Genomic DNA, 18,513 nt, shown 5'->3' with positions numbered 1-18,513 from the left:
CATACTGAAAATTTCAAAATAAAAGCCTTGAATATTTTTACATCATGTAATTGCTCTTTTTGGCTTTATTTGACTTTTTCATCCAAAGCACTGTTACACATGGTATTAGCTTGGCCCTTTGAAATGAAGCATACTTGAAAATTTCAAAATAAAAGCCTTGAATAGTTTTACATCAGGTAATTGCTGTTTTTGGCTTTATTTGACTTTTTCATCCAAAGCACTGTTACACATGGTATTAGTTTGGCCCTTTAAAATTAAGCATACTGAAAATGTCAAAATAAAAGCCTTGAATATTTTTACATCAGGTAATTGCTGTTTTTGGCTTTATATGACTTTTTCATCCAAAGCACTCTTACACGTGGAATTAGTTCAGAACTTTAAAATGAAGCATACTGAAAATTTCAAAATAAAAGCCTTGAATATTTTTACATGACGTAATTGCTCTTTTTGGCTTTATTTGACTTTTTCATCCAAAGCACTCTTACATGTGGTATTAGTTCAGAACTTTAAAATGAAGCATACTGAAAATTTCAAAATAAAAGCCTTAAATATTTTTACATCAGCTACTTGTGTTTTGAGCATTATATAACTATTTTATCCCAAGGACTATTACGCATGGGATTAGTTTGGCCCTTTAAAATGAAGTTTAACAAAACTTCCAAAATAAAAGCCTTGACAACATTTTAAATCGTACTGAATGGTGCACGTCCGCCTTACTTAACGTTCTTGCGGTTCTCCGCGTGCCACTGATTACGTTGCGGCGTTCTTAAGCGTCGATGCCAATTTGTAGCGTGACGACGCCGGGCCCGAACCCCACGGGCGCGCCTTGGCAGGCCCCTGCTAAATTTCTTCCGAAATTTTCTAGTTATAATTCTTTATTTTTCTTCCGTAACCGTTAATGCGGCTCATACCGCTGGGTGCACACCTACAAATGAGGTATCAAAACGTGCAGAAAATTCACGCCATTGGAGCTATTACTTGTGGTGGGATTTGGGGTTAACGTGGCGACATAATTCGCAAAAAACTACGAAAAAAACCCCATTATAACTCAATGGGAAAAATCCTAGAAATACCCTATTTTTGAGGATTTGCTGTGTCGTCACAAATTCACCTAGAAATGCCATTCAAATTTCATTTTGTAGATACGTCTGTGATCTCTTCAAAAGTGAAGACGGCTCGTCGATACCAGTTACGGTTTGTCCACAATTTGCCTCTAAGCGACCCAAAGTTTCTCATTTTTCTTCAAATTAGAGTGACAGCCCATCTCGGTTCAGATCTGGGCACAACATTTCTTTCTCTCATCACTGTAAATGTTCTGAGTGAGGTACAGATATGAATCTCGGGACTATCGCAGAAGACACATTGAACTGTCAAACGCTGCAAACGCTTTTCGAATATGTATTACGGTTCCCGAACAAGAAGGATTTGTTTCCAATGCTTTTTTTCAGTAAAACGTGTTTGCTCAAACACACTTGTGTGTTTGAGAGCTCAGAGCTCAGAGCTCACACCCTGCTGAGACCATTATTTACCATAGCAACGGAACTCAAGAGGCTATTGGCTGCTGATTTGGACTACAAATACGCATCATTGTAGTTCTATCTATAGTGGAATACTCAGTTGAAACAGATCAGGACTGAACTGGCCTTTAGAACTGCTATGGCCTGTATATAACTGATTTAACTCAGTAACTGTTACACATGGGATTAGTTTGGAACTTTAAAATTAAGCATACTGAAAATTTCAAAATAAAAGCCTTGAATATTTTACATGACGTAATTGCTCTTTTTGGCCGTATATGACTTTTTCATCCAAAGCACTGTTACACGTGGTATTAGTTTGGCCCTCTGAAATGAAGCATACTGAAAATTTCAAAATAAAAGCCTTGAATATTTTACATGACGTAATTGCTTTTTTTGGCGGTATGTGACTTTTTCATCCAAAGCACTGTTACACATGGGATTAGTTTGGAACTTTACAATTAAGCATATTGAAAATTTCAAAATAAAAGCCCTCAATATTTTTACATGACGTAATTGCTCTTTTTGGCTTTATTTGACTTTTTCATCCAAAGCACTGTTACACATGGGATTACTTTGGAACTTTAAAATGGAGAATAATAATTTCAAAATAAAAGCCTTGAATATTTTTACATGACGTAATTGCTCTTTTTGGCTTTATTTGACTTTTTCATCCAAAGCACTCTTACACGTGGTATTAGTTCAGAACTTTAAAATGAAGCAAACTGAAAATTTCAAAATAAAAGCCTTGAATATTTTTACATCATGTTATTGCTCTTTTTGGCTTTATTTGACTTTTTCATCCAAAGCACTGTTACACGTGGTATTAGTTTGGCCCTTTGAAATGAAGCTTAACAAAAATTTCAAAATAAAAGCCTTGAATATTTTTAAATCATGTAATTGCTCTTTTTGGCTTTATTTGACTTTTTCATACAAAGCACTGTTACACATGGTATTAGTTTGGCCCTTTGAAATGAAGCTTAACAAAAATTTCAAAATAAAAGCCTTGAATATTTTTACATCAGGTAATTGCTGTTTTTGGCTTTATGTGACTTTTTCATCCAAAGCACTGTTACACATGGGATTAGTTTGGAACTTTAAAATTAAGCATACTGAAAATTTCAAAATAAAAGCCTTGAATATTTTACATGACGTAATTGCTTTTTTTGGCCGTATATGACTTTTTCATCCAAAGCAATGTTACACATGGGATTAGTTCGGAACTTTAAAATGGAGCATAATAATAATTTCAAAATAAAAGCCTTGAATATTTTACATGACGTAATTGCTCTTATTGGCCGTATATGACTTTTTCATCCAAAGCAATGTTACACATGGGATTAGTTCGGAACTTTAAAATGGAGCATAATAATAATTTCAAAATAAAAGCCTTGAATATTTTTACATCAGGTAATTGCTCTTTTTGGCTTTATTTGACTTTTTCATCCAAAGCACTGTTACACATGGTATTAGTTTGGCCCTTTGAAATGAAGCATACTGAAAATTTCAAAATAAAAGCCTTGAATATTTTTACATCAGCTACTTGTGTTTTGAGCATTATATAACTATTTTAACCCAAGGACTATTACGCATGGGATTAGTTTGGCCCTTTGAAATGAAGTTTAACAAAACTTCCAAAATTAATGCCTTGACAACATTTTAAATCGTACTGCATGGTGCACGTCCGCCTTGCTTAATGTTCTTGGGGTTCTCCGCGTGCCATTGGTTACGTTGCGGCGTTCTTTAGCGTCGATGCCGATTTGTAGCGTGACGACGCCGGGCCCGAACCCCACGGCCGCGCCTTGGCAGGCCCCGGCTAAATTTCTTCCGAAATTTTCTAGTTATAATTCTTTATTTTTCTTCCGTAACCGTTAATGCGGCTCGTACCGCTGGGTGCACACCTACAAATGAGGTATCAAAACGTGCAGAAAATTCACGCCATTGGAGCTATTATTTGTGGTGGGATTTGGGCTTAACGTGGCGACATAATTCGCAAAAAACTACGAAAAAACCCCCATTATAACTCAATGGGAAAAATCCTAGAAATACCCTATTTTTGAGGATTTGCTGTGTCGTCACAAATTCTCCTAGAAATGCCATTCAAATTTCATTTTGTAGATACGTCTGTGATCTCTTCGAAAGTGAAGACGGCTCGTCGATACCAGTTACGGTTTGTCCACAATTTGCCTCTAAGCGACCCAAAGTTTCTCATTTTTGCTCAAATTACAGTGACAGCCGATCGAGGTTCAGATCTGGGCACAACATTTCTTTCTCTCATCACTGTAAATGCTCTGAGTGAGGTACAGATATGAATCTCGGGACTATCGCAGAAGACACATTGAACTGTCATACGCTTAAAACGCTTTTCGAATATGTATTACGGTTCCCGAACAAGAAGGATTTGTTTCCAATGCTTTTTTGTCAGTAAAACGTGTTTGCTCAAACACACTGTGTGTTTGAGAGCTCAGAGCTCAGAGCTCACACCCTGCTGAGACCATTATTTGCCATAGCAACGGATCTCAAGAGGCTATTGGCTGCTGGTTTGGACTACAAATACGCATCATTGTAGTTCTATCTATCCTCAGTTGAAACAGATCAGGACTTAACTGGCCTTTATAACTACTTGCTGCTATGGGCTGTATATAACTGATTTAACTCAGTAACTGTTACACATGGGATTAGTTTTGAACTTTAAAATGAAGCTTAACAAAAATTTCACAATAAAAGCCTTGAATATTTTTACATCATGTAATTGCTCTTTTTGGCTTTATATGACTTTTTCATCCAAAGCACTGTTACACATGGGATTAGTTCGGAACTTTAAAATGGAGCATAATAATAATTTCAAAATAAAAGCCTTGAATATTTTTACATCATGTAATTGCTCTTTTTGGCTTTGTATGACTTTTTCATCCAAAGCACTGTTACACATGGGATTAGTTCGGAACTTTAAAATGAAGCATAATAATAATTTCAAAATAAAAGCCTTGAATATTTTTACATCATGTAATTGCTGTTTTTGGCTTTGTATGACTTTTTCATCCAAAGCACTGTTACACATGGGATTAGTTCGGAACTTTAAAATGGAGCATAATAATAATTTCAAAATAAAAGCCTTGAATATTTTTACATCATGTAATTGCTCTTTTTGGCCGCATATGACTTTTTCATCCAAAGCACTGTTACGCATGGGATTAGTTCGGAACTTTAAAATGGAGCATAATAATAATTTCAAAATAAAAGCCTTGAATATTTTTACATCAGATAATTGCGCTTTTTGGCTTTATGTGACTTTTTTATCCAAAGCACTGTTACACATGGGATTAGTTTTGAACTTTAAAATGAAGCTTAACAAAAATTTCACAATAAAAGCCTTGAATATTTTTACATCATGTAATTGCTCTTTTTGGCTTTATATGACTTTTTCATCCAAAGCACTGTTACACATGGGATTAGTTCGGAACTTTAAAATGGAGCATAATAATAATTTCAAAATAAAAGCCTTGAATATTTTTACATCATGTAATTGCTCTTTTTGGCTTTGTATGACTTTTTCATCCAAAGCACTGTTACACATGGGATTAGTTCGGAACTTTAAAATGAAGCATAATAATAATTTCAAAATAAAAGCCTTGAATATTTTTACATCATGTAATTGCTGTTTTTGGCTTTGTATGACTTTTTCATCCAAAGCACTGTTACACATGGGATTAGTTCGGAACTTTAAAATGGAGCATAATAATAATTTCAAAATAAAAGCCTTGAATATTTTTACATCATGTAATTGCTCTTTTTGGCCGCATATGACTTTTTCATCCAAAGCACTGTTACGCATGGGATTAGTTCGGAACTTTAAAATGGAGCATAATAATAATTTCAAAATAAAAGCCTAGAATATTTTTACATCAGATAATTGCGCTTTTTGGCTTTATGTGACTTTTTTATCCAAAGCACTGTTACACAATGGAATAGTTTGGCCCTCTGAAATGAATCATACTGAAAATTTCAAAATAAAAGCCTTGAATATTTTTACATCATGTAATTGCTCTTTTTGGCCGTATATGACTTTTTCATCCAAAGCACTGTTACACATGGGATTAGTTCGGAACTTTAAAATGGAGCATAATAATAATTTCAAAATAAAAGCCTTGAATATTTTTACATCAGATAATTGCGCTTTTTGGCTTTATGTGACTTTTTTATCCAAAGCACTGTTACACATGGGATTAGTTCGGAACTTTAAAATGGAGCATAATAATAATTTCAAAATAAAAGCCTTGAATATTTTTACATCAGATAATTGCGCTTTTTGCCTTTATATGACTTTTTCATCCAAAGCACTGTTACACATGGGATTAGTTTGGCCCTTTGAAATGAAGCTTAACAAAAATTTCAAAATAAAAGCCTTGAATATTTTTACATCAGAAAATTGCTCTTTTGAGCTTTATATAACTGATTTAACCCAGCAATTGTTACACATGGGATTAGTGTGGCAATTTAAAATTAAGCTTGATGAAAATTTCAAAATAAAAGCCTTGAATATTTTTACATCATGTAATTGCTCTTTTTGGCTTTATTTGACTTTTTCATCCAAAGCACCGTTACACGTGGGATTAAAATAGACTGTTTTGCATGAGCAGCAGATAGATCCTCTATTGCACATGTGTCAAACTCAAGGCCCGCGGGCCACAGGTGGCCCGCTACCTCATTTTATGTGGCCCTCTCCCCCCTACCACCGTTTTACAGCCCCATTGATTGACTTAAAATAGGTTTTGAGCACGAATTGACTACAAACTACATATCCCATAATGCCTTCCGATTCTTACCAACCAACATTACGGCTTCTCGCCACTAGAGTGCAGCAGAGTCACCTCAAGCTGATTATTAATTTTCCCAGCGAATAAAACTGAAACATCGACAAGCTAAGAAGCTAAAGAGCGAAGTCCTGTGATGTTTCAATCGAGGACTTTTACTTTTACCGTCTACTGCCCCCTGATTTGATGCCACAGCTTCGACTCCATGCAGCTCGTGTTTTGTCCACGTTTGGAAGCACCTATCCGTGCGAACAGATGTTTTCAATAATGACTTTAAACAAGACCAAGCACAGATCGCGCATTACTGACGAAAACCTACACGCCGTTTTGCGGATTGCCACAGAATAGAACTAAAACCAGACATCGACGAACTGACCAGGGGAAAACGGTGCCAGACATCCGGCCAGAAAACATTGGTAAGCACGAACAAACTACATTTAAATAGAATGAATGTAAAACCAAAACTCAGTATACTGGAATATGCATATAGTTTATTGATTTTGCTTGTGTTTTGTTTATTTACAGAACACAACACAATGAGGATGTGTGTGAGTTGGTGACAGGGTGAAGAGGGATCAGCGTTGTGTTCAAGGACAGGCAACGTCACCTCATTGTTTTGTTCTTATGTGAAATGCATGTTCGTTGTGTAATAAATAACGAAAAAGTTTTGTGAATGAAGTTGAGAGTTAATATCAAAACTTGTTTTTTATTATTTGTCTGCTTATCTTCAAAGCAGACAAAGAATAATTTTCCCAGCGAATAAAACTGAAACATCGACAAGCTAACGAGCTAAAGAGCGAAGTTTAGCTGAGCAGTTTAAAAATACTGAGCATATTTTTAAACTGCTCAGTTTAAAAATACTGTAATTTTTAAACTGAGCAGTAATTTTACATCCATGCAAACTCAAATGTAATATTTAAAACTTGAATACATAAAATCAGTTATTTAACAATATGAGGTGTTGTTTAAAAATAAAAAAAGATAGCAATTTCTTTTTATTGCAGAGACATTAGATTCTTAAATTTATGGTATTCTTTAAATGTTGTAATTTTGGTTCATTGTAAACTTTACCTGTAAAAAGTTTGTAGAAATCTTTAACATAAGGTCAATATATATTTTTAAACTGTGATATGTTGTGTGTGTGCGTTATTGAAAATTTATATTTGTGACAATCATTAGGTAAATGCTAATGAACTGCCTTCCTGCAGTTTATGAGCATTGAACTGTTACTAAACAGTTCAATGCAAGGTTCATTAGCGTTAGCATTTTAGCTTCAATAAGCTATTAGCTATTTATTTTACTTTTTAGCAATGTTTAGTATACTGAATGGAGTAAATCAATTACAGAAAATATCCTAGTGATTTCCCACATACTGATGAAAGCAATGACGCTAACATTAGCGTTTCTGCTGATTTTAGCTGATATACTTACTTTATAATACTGAATGGTGCACGTCCGCCTCGCTTAACGTTCTTGCGGTTCTCCGCGTGCCACTGATTACGTCGCGGCGTTCTTTAGCGTCGACGCCGATTTGTGGCGTGACGACGCCGGGCCCAGACCGACGGGCGCGCCTTGGCAGGCCCCGGCTAAATTTCTTCCGAAATTTTCTAGTCTTCTTCTTTATTTTTCTTCCGTCACCGTTAATGCGGCTCATACCGCTGGGTGCACACCTACAAATGAGGTATCAAAACGTGCAGAAAATTCACGCCATTGGAGCTATTATTTGTGGTGGGATTTGGGGTTAACGTGGCGACATAATTCGCAAAAAACTGCGAAAAAAACCCCATTATAAGTCAATGGGAAAAATCCTGGAAATACCCTATTTTTGAGGATTTGCTGTGTCGTCACAAATTCACCTAGAAATGCCATTAAAATTTCATTTTGTAGATACGTCTGTGATCTCTTCGAAAGTGAAGACGGCTCGTCGATACCAGTTACGGTTTGTCCACAATTTGCCTCTAAGCGACCCAAAGTTTCTCATTTTTCCTAAAGTTAGAGTGCGTCTCTGGCTGCTTAGAGTGAGAGATGAAGACAACTTTTTCAACCCAAATCATTTTTGAAATCGCCATCACGCCCACAAATATCGCACGATTAGTATCAAAATCGGTCCTCACATTGATACGCCTGTCTGCTCCGGTAAAATGTTTTCGAAATTTATCTAGACCGTACGGTTTTCTGTCACGGTGCTTCAGAGCAAAGTCATGCGACAGGATTTTCTGAGGCTCTCAGGCTGTTTCACTAACACTTCACACCTTGGTGTGAAACTTATTTAACATAGCAACGGATCTCAAGAGGCTATTGGCTGCTGATTTGGACTACAAATACGCATCGTTGTAGTTCTATCTATCCTCAGTTGAAACAGATCAGGACTGAGAACTGGCCTTTAGAACTACGTGCTGCTATGGGCTGTATATAACTGATTTAACTCAGTAACTGTTACACATGGGATTAGTTTGGAACTTTAAAATTAAGCATATTGAAAATTTCAAAATAAAAGCCGAAATGAAGCATACTGAAAATTTCAAAATAAAAGCCTTGAATATTTTTACATCATGTAATTGCTGTTTTTGGCTTTGTATGACTTTTTCATCCAAAGCACTGTTACACATGGGATTAGTTTTGAACTTTAAAATGAAGCTTAACAAAAATTTCACAATAAAAGCCTTGAATATTTTTACATCATGTAATTGCTCTTTTTGGCTTTATTTGACTTTTTCATCCAAAGCACTGTTACACATGGTATTAGTTTGGCCCTTTGAAATGAAGCTTAACAAAAATTTCAAAATAAAAGCCTTGAATATTTTTACATCAGAAAATTGCTCTTTTGAGCTTTATATAACTGATTTAACCCAGCAATTGTTACACATGGGATTAGTGTGGCAATTTAAAATTAAGCTTGATGAAAATTTCAAAATAAAAGCCTTGAATATTTTTACATCAGGTAATTGCTGTTTTTGGCTTTATTTGACTTTTTCATCCAAAGCACTGTTACACATGGTATTAGTTTGGCCCTTTGAAATGAAGCTTAACAAAAATTTCAAAATAAAAGCCTTGAATATTTTTACATCAGAAAATTGCTCTTTTGAGCTTTATATAACTGATTTAACCCAGCAATTGTTACACATGGGATTAGTGTGGCAATTTAAAATTAAGCTTGATGAAAATTTCAAAATAAAAGCCTTGAATATTTTTACATCAGGTAATTGCTGTTTTTGGCTTTATTTGACTTTTTCATCCAAAGCACTGTTACACATGGTATTAGTTTGGCCCTTTGAAATGAAGCATACTGAAAATTTCAAAATAAAAGCCTTGAATATTTTTACATCAACTACTTGCGTTTTCAGCATTATATAACTGATTTAACCCAATGACTATTACACATGGGATTAAAATAGACTGTTTTGCATGAGCAGCAGATAGATCCTCTATTGCACATGTGTCAAACTCAAGGCCCGCGGGCCACATGTGGCCCGCTACGTCATTTTATGTGGCCCTCTCCCCCCTACCACCGTTTTACAGCCCCATTGATTGACTTAAAATAGGTTTTGAGCACGAATGGACTACAAACTACATATCCCATAATGCCTTCCGATTCTTACCAACCAACATTACGGCTTCTCGCCACTAGAGTGCAGCAGAGTCACCTCAAGCTGATTATTAATTGTTTTGAGCACGAATGGACTACAAACTACATATCCCATAATGCCTTCCGATTCTTACCAACCAACATTACGGCTTCTCGCCACTAGAGTGCAGCAGAGTCACCTCAAGCTGATTATTAATTTTCCCAGCGAATAAAACTGAAACATCGACAAGCTAAGAAGCTAAAGAGCGAAGTTCCGTGATGTTTCAATCGAGGACTTTTACTTTTACCGTCTACTGCCCCTGATTTGATGCCGCAGCTTCGACTCCACGCAGCTCGTGTTTTGTCCACGTTTGGAAGCACCTATCTGTGCGAACAGATGTTTTCAATAATGACTTTAAACAAGACCAAGCACAGATCGCGCATTACTGACGAAAACCTACACGCCGTTTTGCGGATTGCCACAGAATAGAACTAAAACCAGACATCGACGAACTGACCAGGGGGAAACGGTGCCTGACATCCGGCCAGAAAACATTGGTAAGCACAAACAAACTACATTTAAATAGAATGAATGTAAAACCAAAACTCAGTATACTGGAATATGCATATAGTTTATTGATTTTGCTTGTGTTTTGTTTATTTACAGAACACAACACAATGAGGATGTGTGTGAGTTGGTGACAGGGTGAAGAGGGATCAGCGTTGTGTTCAAGGACAGGCAACGTCACCTCATTGTTTTGTTCTTATGTGAAATGCATGTTCGTTGCGTAATAAATAACGAAAAAGTTTTGTGAATGAAGTTGAGAGTTAATATCAAAACTTGTTTTTTATTATTTGTCTGCTTATCTTCAAAGCAGACAAAGAATAATTTTCCCAGCGAATAAAACTGAAACATCGACAAGCTAACAAGCTAAAGAGCGTAGTTTAGCTGAGCAGTTTAAAAATACTGAGCATATTTTTAAACTGCTCAGTTTAAAAATACTGTAATTTTTAAACTGAGCAGTAATTTTACATCCATGCAAACTCAAATGTAATATTTAAAACTTGAATACATAAAATCAGTTATTTAACAATATGAGGTGTTGTTTAAAAATAAAAAAGATAGCAATTTCTTTTTATTGCAGAGACATTAGATTCTTAAATTTATGGTATTCTTTAAATGTTGTAATTTTGGTTCATTGTAAACTTTACCTGTAAAAAGTTTGTAGAAATCTTTAACATAAGGTCAATATATATTTTTAAACTGTGATATGTTGTGTGTGTGTGCGTTATTGAAAATTTATATTTGTGACAATCATTAGGTAAATGCTAATGAACTGCCTTCCTGCAGTTTATGAGCATTGAACTGTTACTAAACAGTTCAATGCAAGGTTCATTAGCGTTAGCATTTTAGCTTCAATAAGCTATTAGCTATTTATTTTACTTTTTAGCAATGTTTAGTATACTGAATGGAGTAAATCAATTACAGAAAATATCCTAGTGATTTCCCACATGCTGATGAAAGGAATGACGCTAACATTAGCGTTTCTGCTGATTTTAGCTGATATACTTACTTTATAATACTGAACGGTGCACGTCCGCCTCACTTAACGTTCTTGCGATTCTCCGCGTGCCACTGATTACGTCGCGGCGTTCTTTAGCGTCGATGCCGATTTGTAGCGTGACGACGCCGGGCCCATGCCCGACGGGCGCGCCTTGGCAGGCCCCGGCTAAATTTCTTCCGAAATTTTCTAGTTTCTATGTAAACATGACTCGATTAGTGCATCATTTCTATCGGATTTTCACAATATATCAGCTACTACAATAGACAGAGGAACTAACAAGTTCATGTCATCTTTAAAATAGGAAAGCATGAGAATGGGGCTTGTAATTATTGCAATCAGGTGGAAACAGTGGAGCATGTCTTGTTAGAATGTGATAAATACTCAGAGGAACGCCAGATTTTAAAGTCGTTACTAAGCAGAAAGAATATAGGACTGTCTATGATTAGTCTATTGGATAATAAATCAAGTTATGTTAGAAATCTCTTATTTAGGTTCTTAAATAACACTGGGTTAATGAGTCGTATTTAGGATATGAACAAGTATTTGTGTGTATGCCAGTGCATGCTCATGCATTAATTCAGGTATTAATGAGTGTGTTAGGATGTGAATTTGCACATCCTACACATCATTGAGGTGGATTTAATTCCCTCTGAGATCTCTGATGACCACACTCCAGTCTGGTAGGTGGCGGTAAATGCACCTTAAGTTGGATGCCAGCCGCCAATAAAAAACAAAAGAAGAAGAAGAAGAAGAAGTTCATGTCATCATCTGGGAGGAGGTTACTGGTTTCTCAGTCACAAGCTGGTTGCAAACCTGAGGCCAGCAGGTGTCAGTCAGTTATGGTAGATCTGACATTTGGTTTGATGACGTCAATATGAGAAGCTACAGACTGATAGGAGGAACCAAAGAGCTCTGTAAAGGTAAAGGCAAATCTTCTGAAGCTGGGATATAATTAATTTAATTTCACACAATTAACGCGGTAGAAGCCATTTGTTTGTTAAAATTTAATGAAATATATTTGTTCTATTTGATGTTTGTTGTGAATGACGTAAACTCACAAACGAACGAGGTAATTAGTCCAACGTTTAGAAACTACAGCGGCTGTAATGCGCCACAGCAAAGGGAAACAAAGGTAAAATAACCCGAACAGGTGATCACCTCAAAACCACTCCTACCTTTTTACTCTCTCTCTCTCTTTGTAGTTTAAGCAAACCTGTTACCGTGGCAACCGCCTGCACCCCGCAAGACGAGCAAAGACGTTAAAAACATAACATTCAGTCCGTTACGATATCAAGTTTCCAGGCTTGATTTTTATTTCTCGATTATTAATCAGTGCTTCCCTGAACACAGCGATGATTGACCGACTAGCTGTACTTGGTGCTAGCGTGGCTAACACAAGTAACAGTTTAGTCCAAAGCCTTTTCTGCTAAAATAAAATCTTTAGTGTATGTCAGATACAGACACATTGCATATTGATCTGTTTAGCTAACGTAAGACTGTGTAGCAGACAGGCTTCAAGGTGTAGAAGTTGTATCAGTTCTGCCATTATGCTGTTCTTAGCTAACGGGAAGCTAAGTGTGTTTGTGAGACGGCCACGCACGTGACCACGTAGAATGGGCATCAGCCAATGAAAAGCGGCCCCTCTGGTAAGGTCTATATAATCACAGCAGACATTTTTAAACACAGCAGAAGACATGATTAAAATTGCATATTGTTTACTTTTGGGAGTGTGGGAAAAAGCTGAATATTTTCAAAAGGCACTTTTGAACAGATCCACACCAATTATGTATGTTTCATAAACCATAACATCAGCATCACTGTTGGCACAGCTAATTCGATACCTTTGCCTTAATTTGCTGTAATAAACTTTATGTTCTCTAGTGTTAGAATAAAAGCATTTGTGTGTGAAAGATAATATGACTCCCGTAGTGTGATGAAGAGATACACATTTATACACCAAAGAGCTTAGGCTAGAAGATATTTACATTTAATTTGAGCAATTATTAAAGCTGACTTTCTGGCCTCAACACATTTGAGCAAACCTTCACCTCTGGCACACTTTCTCATATTATCTTTGTAAATATGCGGAGCAGTTCGCCTGGGAAAAAAAAAAAAAAAAACGCACAAAAAACTGGTAACAGTCATCATTTTCGCAGCATACCCAAACAATTTAAATAATTCAGAAAAAGCAGAAGTAAATAGCAGAGCGCTCGGTGAAAATAGTGCCGGCCTAAGCTGACATCAATGAAACGGTTGAAATTATGGCAGAACAAAAGCAGAAAAGCAAAACTTCTTTTTTTTCTGATGGAAGCATCTTCCTGTGACTCATCCAGTGTTTCTACCCTTTTCACTTCATCAAAATGTGGAATAGTGTGATAAACTAGTTTTTAAATTCTACCTGACCTGCCTGCAAAACGTTAGCATGATGCGCTAATACTTTGCACAAAATAAAAAAAGATTTTCAGCTAGTCTGTTACAGTGTGGCGTGGCGTGGCATATACCTGTGCTGGAGCTGATGGTTTCTTTGCCAATGACGTGACCCAGTAAGTCATACTGGTTGAGCCTTGAGCCGTCCTCTGCCACAGAGACAGATCTCTCGTCTCCCTGAGTCCACAGGTAGATCACCTCATTGTTGGTGTACGCATCTGAGTCGAAAGGAAAGGATAAAAAACCCCCAGCAAAGACGAATTAGATGTCAAAATCTTATTGTAGCAGATTTACTACAGTTACTACATATTACCACATTGATGGCCATATGTGATAACATTACCACACGTGTGATAATATGTGCAAACACATTACCACATGTTCCACCACATATTGCCTATGTGGTGAATATGTGGTAATATTTGTGTAAATAAGATTTCTGCCTCTTTCATAATCAGTTATGATCATGTGTTTTCTTTAATTATGAATCAGAAATCCAGGATGATAGATATTTTTCTTTATTTGCTATCTAGCCAGCTTTAGCCATTTACTTTATTTTTTTATTTTTTGCTAATTTCGAGAAACCTATCTCCCTTTTAGCCATGCTAGCACAGCTTTTTCACTCTATTGTGAAAGATTTTCTCAAAGTTTCCAAAATGCAACGAAACTGCAATTAGATTTTTTTTTTCTTCCTTTTTTAATCAAAACTTTTAATTGACAGTCCAAAGTGCAAGAGAAACTCTTCACTTACAAGCTCCTCTGCTAGCGTAAGAAACAAATCCTTACATAAAAAAAGGCATAACAACCTTTTTTCTCTCTCGTCTAATTCTTCTCTCAGTGATAAGACACATTTTTAACTGGAGACATATCTGGATTACAAAAAACTCGCTCAAGCGCACACACACGCACACAAACATGATCATGTTCTATTTAAGTCATGCAGAGTTTCTCTGATAAAAGCCTGGATGGTCTTTCCTAACCATCATGAATTTTAACAAAAAGAAAGCAGAAATGTGAACCACAGGACGCGCGTTAGCCGTCTTTCTGTCCATCTTAGATAAACTCGGTCAGAGCGGGCTGGACTGAGCTTCGCTGCAGAGCTGCTGCACGGCATCCTTCCCCAGTAATACGGATTTATGGTAAATTTCCTGACTCGGGGGCAGACTGTGTTGAGTGACAATTGTTCTCTAAGGCACTGCTGAGCCCATGTGGCTATAATGATCACAGTGATTGTTTCTCACGCGGCGCAGCCTGAGGACTCAAAGGTCACAAGCGTCCAACTGCGGGTTTCATCTCAGCTGGGATGAGCTGAGGATGCACAGGCTTTCCTGCAGCCGATGTAGCGTTAGGCTTTCCAGAACTACAAGAACTTTATTAATATTATTATTATTATTTTTTTTTTTTTACATTTTGTTACCTTACTAACACAATCTGTACATATTAGCTGAATTTTATGTGATAATAGCAACAGTGAAGTGGAAGAAACAGCTTACATAATGTTGAATAGATGCATAGTTTTCTTAATTCAATTGAATGCCTTGATTTTCCCCACAATTACCAATGATTCACACTAGAATTTAGGTGAGGACTTTGACTGGGCCGTTCTAAAATATGAATGTGCTTCAATGTAAACAGTTTCATGTCATATTTTGGAGGGTTTCTCTGCTGTAAGGTGTCACACCTTTTGACAGGTTATCTTCCACTGCCCTCTCCCTCCTGAAGGAAAGCTTTTCCACAGCATGTTGCTGCCACCACTAAGTCTCACAGTAGGGACCTTGCACTCAGGTTGACAGCAAAATCATGTACCGGATTTCATTAAGACAAATTTAAATGAAAGAAGCTTAATGCCATGGTGTCACGTATTAAAGATTTAATTTGCAAAAGCAGTGAAAGCAACATGTCCTTCAACTTCCACTTTTCACTACTTCCACAGTTATGCACTACTAATAAAATACATAGACATTTATGGTTGTAACGTGAAAATGGACAAGGCCTAAAATGCTCTGTAAATATCTTTACTTTCTTACTTATTTAAAAACAAAATCTGATCTTGTTTGCATTATGAACTAGTTGGATTATGTGTTTTGATATCAATTTGCTTTGTACCCGCGCCACTCAAACAAATGAACAGATTTAGATTTTGATATGTTTGGGGAAAAATGAATCTTTCTGATAACAAAATCTGAACATAAGTGGATGGGATAGAAGTAAAATTTGCCAAAGTATTCATAAGACCACGCAGATAAACCCACCCCACTGTAGTGATTCTCTTCTTCTGCTTCTAATCCTGCCAGCGGGTTACACTTTGCAATAATAGAGAGGAAAAAAAAGACCTTAATTATGGCCGTGTAGACCTGCTGCTGTGACTCCAGTCTTGATTTGCAGCGGCACATGTATGTGTTTATGAATCCAACACGCTGCCAGACGGTGATTTGAACAGGTTTTCACCTGCAGACCAGTGCCCGGAGTGTGTGATAACATTAATCTACCTCTTCTATTCCTGTGCTAACTACAATAAAGCTTGACATCTGTTCTATGGTAAAGATATATCTGGAATAAGCTGCTTGCTGCTTGGCTAATGTTTGCCCAGGCACTTTAACTCTATTATGCATTAGAGTAATATTCCCTCTTTAATGGTGTTTAAATCTCGGTCCTTATGTAGTAAACCTTTGGCTCTGGGTTAAATACATGGGTATTTTTCCAGCTCCTCACAGCATATCTTTCATTACAAACAATAGTGGCTCGAAGTAGTTTGTTATGCAAACAGTTCTGAAGAGCAAGAGGTAATCAATATCTCCTGAGGACAATAACTTTTGTCTGTTTGGTGTGATTTTTTTTCTCCACAGAGCTCTGGACTCGAACACGTGGGACTGACTTACAACTTCCAAACTTCAAAGGACAGGCGTGTGCATCCATCGGGAAGTCCTCCAGGTGCATGGGGCACTCTGCATGGATGGTCAACCTGAAAGAGCAGAGACACGTTATACACCTAACGGCAGGGTGGATGCGGCAAACCCTGCAAAAAGAGTGGAAGCCCACGGCTGCAAATGCAGTGGGGAAAGTAAGTGTTTGATACAATGCCGATATTGCAATTTCTCTACTTGCAAAGAGTGGAGAGATCTGGAATTTGCATTGAGACGCAGTATCTAGAAATACAAATAATAATAAACAGGGTTTGATTGTCTTTTAATAATAAGTTCACAATTTGTTGTTTCCTGTAATTCTTGACCAGGTTTTCACTCACTGGGGTTTCAGCCCACTCTTCCACGACATATTAAATGAACATAATCAAATACTTCTTTTCCCCACTGTGCATCACGAGAGGTTTCACTTTTCGGATAGACAGGTATTGTGGCATTAAGTCCCCCAGCCGAAATAGGAGCGTCAAAGTCCGAGCTACAAAAATGCCCCCTAAGCAAACAGAGAAACAGCTCATATTGTCTTATTCATGAATGTTTAATCACAAATCAAATCCAAGTGATTCAGAGACTCATAAAACCATTCCTCAGCTGACTGAGTTGCCCATAAATGGACCCAGAATTAGGTTATTCTAACTGAGTTACAGCATTTGCAGTCCATACATCAACTCAGGATTGGGTTACTTGAGAAAAAAAGGAAAATGACTGTAAAGAATTACAGTGTGAGTAAATGCTGCGTTTAAGCACATTTCTTATTCCTTAACAATGCTGGTACTGTTGCAGAGGAAACGTTTTGCACTGTAAGGATTCAGTGCGAATTGATTTGCTTGTTTAATTTTTATACGTCAACAGATGAATTTTTAATTTCTTTGTGGAACTTAATAAAACAAGTCAGGCAATGAGAAGGTTAGAGTAATTTGGTGGGTTTACTGCGGCACATCGTTCCACACGTGAAGTTCATTGTGGCCTGAGATAAAGAACTTCCACCTTTACTGCAAACTTTATGTTTCTCATTAGATCCCCATGTTGCCTTTACAACAACCCTGTGGCCTCAATTTTCCTCTCACCCCGCTGGTTGCTATCTGGCACTACCTCGCTCACTGATAAGCGTCTCGATAACTACCCTCAAATTAACTCGACAGAGCACAAATCAAAAGAAAGAATCGCACCATTGCATATCGCCCAGCTCGTACATCAGCGTCTAATTGATGTCATTCATCCTGCGCCTGATCGCAACTCAAATTCTCCCAGAAACAAAGGTGGTGGCAACGCCAGAGTTACTTTGATCGCAAACAAAGAAGCGAGATCTCTGTGAAACATAACTTCGCGCAAAGGTACTAAAAGGAACAGCCCCAGCGCGCTCAGAGAGACTCATTGAGATCACAGCTGCTCCTCAAGCAAAACGTAACAGCGTACAGCTACTGCTAACGTCTGGTTTTAACTTTTTTCAAGGTATCAAGTACAGCACATCTAATGAACGTCTGCTTGTCTCAAACCTTAAAATTAAATTCAGAGAACACAAACATGCACAACACAATGCCCTTCAGTGCATAAATCCTCTGTAATTAATCATGACAGTCAAGGCGGATTGACTCTTTTAACAGTGTAGGAATATTCTTCTGTACAATTTGTTGGATAAAACAGACAGACCACTCACTTGCGTTTTTCACATTTTACATTTTTGTTTTAGTAATCGTGCTTGTGCAG

The 18,513-nt window shown here is 37.0% G+C and overlaps 1 protein-coding gene across 3 annotated transcripts in view; it reads right to left on the bottom strand.

The window, feature by feature from the left end:
- gabra3 (gamma-aminobutyric acid type A receptor subunit alpha3) overlaps window positions 1-18,513 on the bottom strand; it is a 138,377-nt gene that overhangs the window by 25,414 nt on the left and 94,450 nt on the right. For all 3 annotated transcript variants that reach the window (XM_032576866.1, XM_032576865.1, XM_032576867.1), the window contains exons 6-7: window positions 16,768-16,850; window positions 13,963-14,106 (exon numbers count right to left, since the gene is read on the bottom strand). In XM_032576866.1, the coding sequence (XP_032432757.1) occupies window positions 13,963-14,106; window positions 16,768-16,850 (227 nt within the window). The remainder of the gene's footprint in view (window positions 1-13,962; window positions 14,107-16,767; window positions 16,851-18,513) is intronic.

Source organism: Xiphophorus hellerii, chromosome 11, assembly GCF_003331165.1.
Source record: "Xiphophorus hellerii strain 12219 chromosome 11, Xiphophorus_hellerii-4.1, whole genome shotgun sequence".
Lineage (NCBI taxonomy): Eukaryota > Metazoa > Chordata > Actinopteri > Cyprinodontiformes > Poeciliidae > Xiphophorus > Xiphophorus hellerii.
Note: the sequence above shows the minus strand (reverse complement) of the source record. Positions and strands in the feature narration are given on the sequence as shown.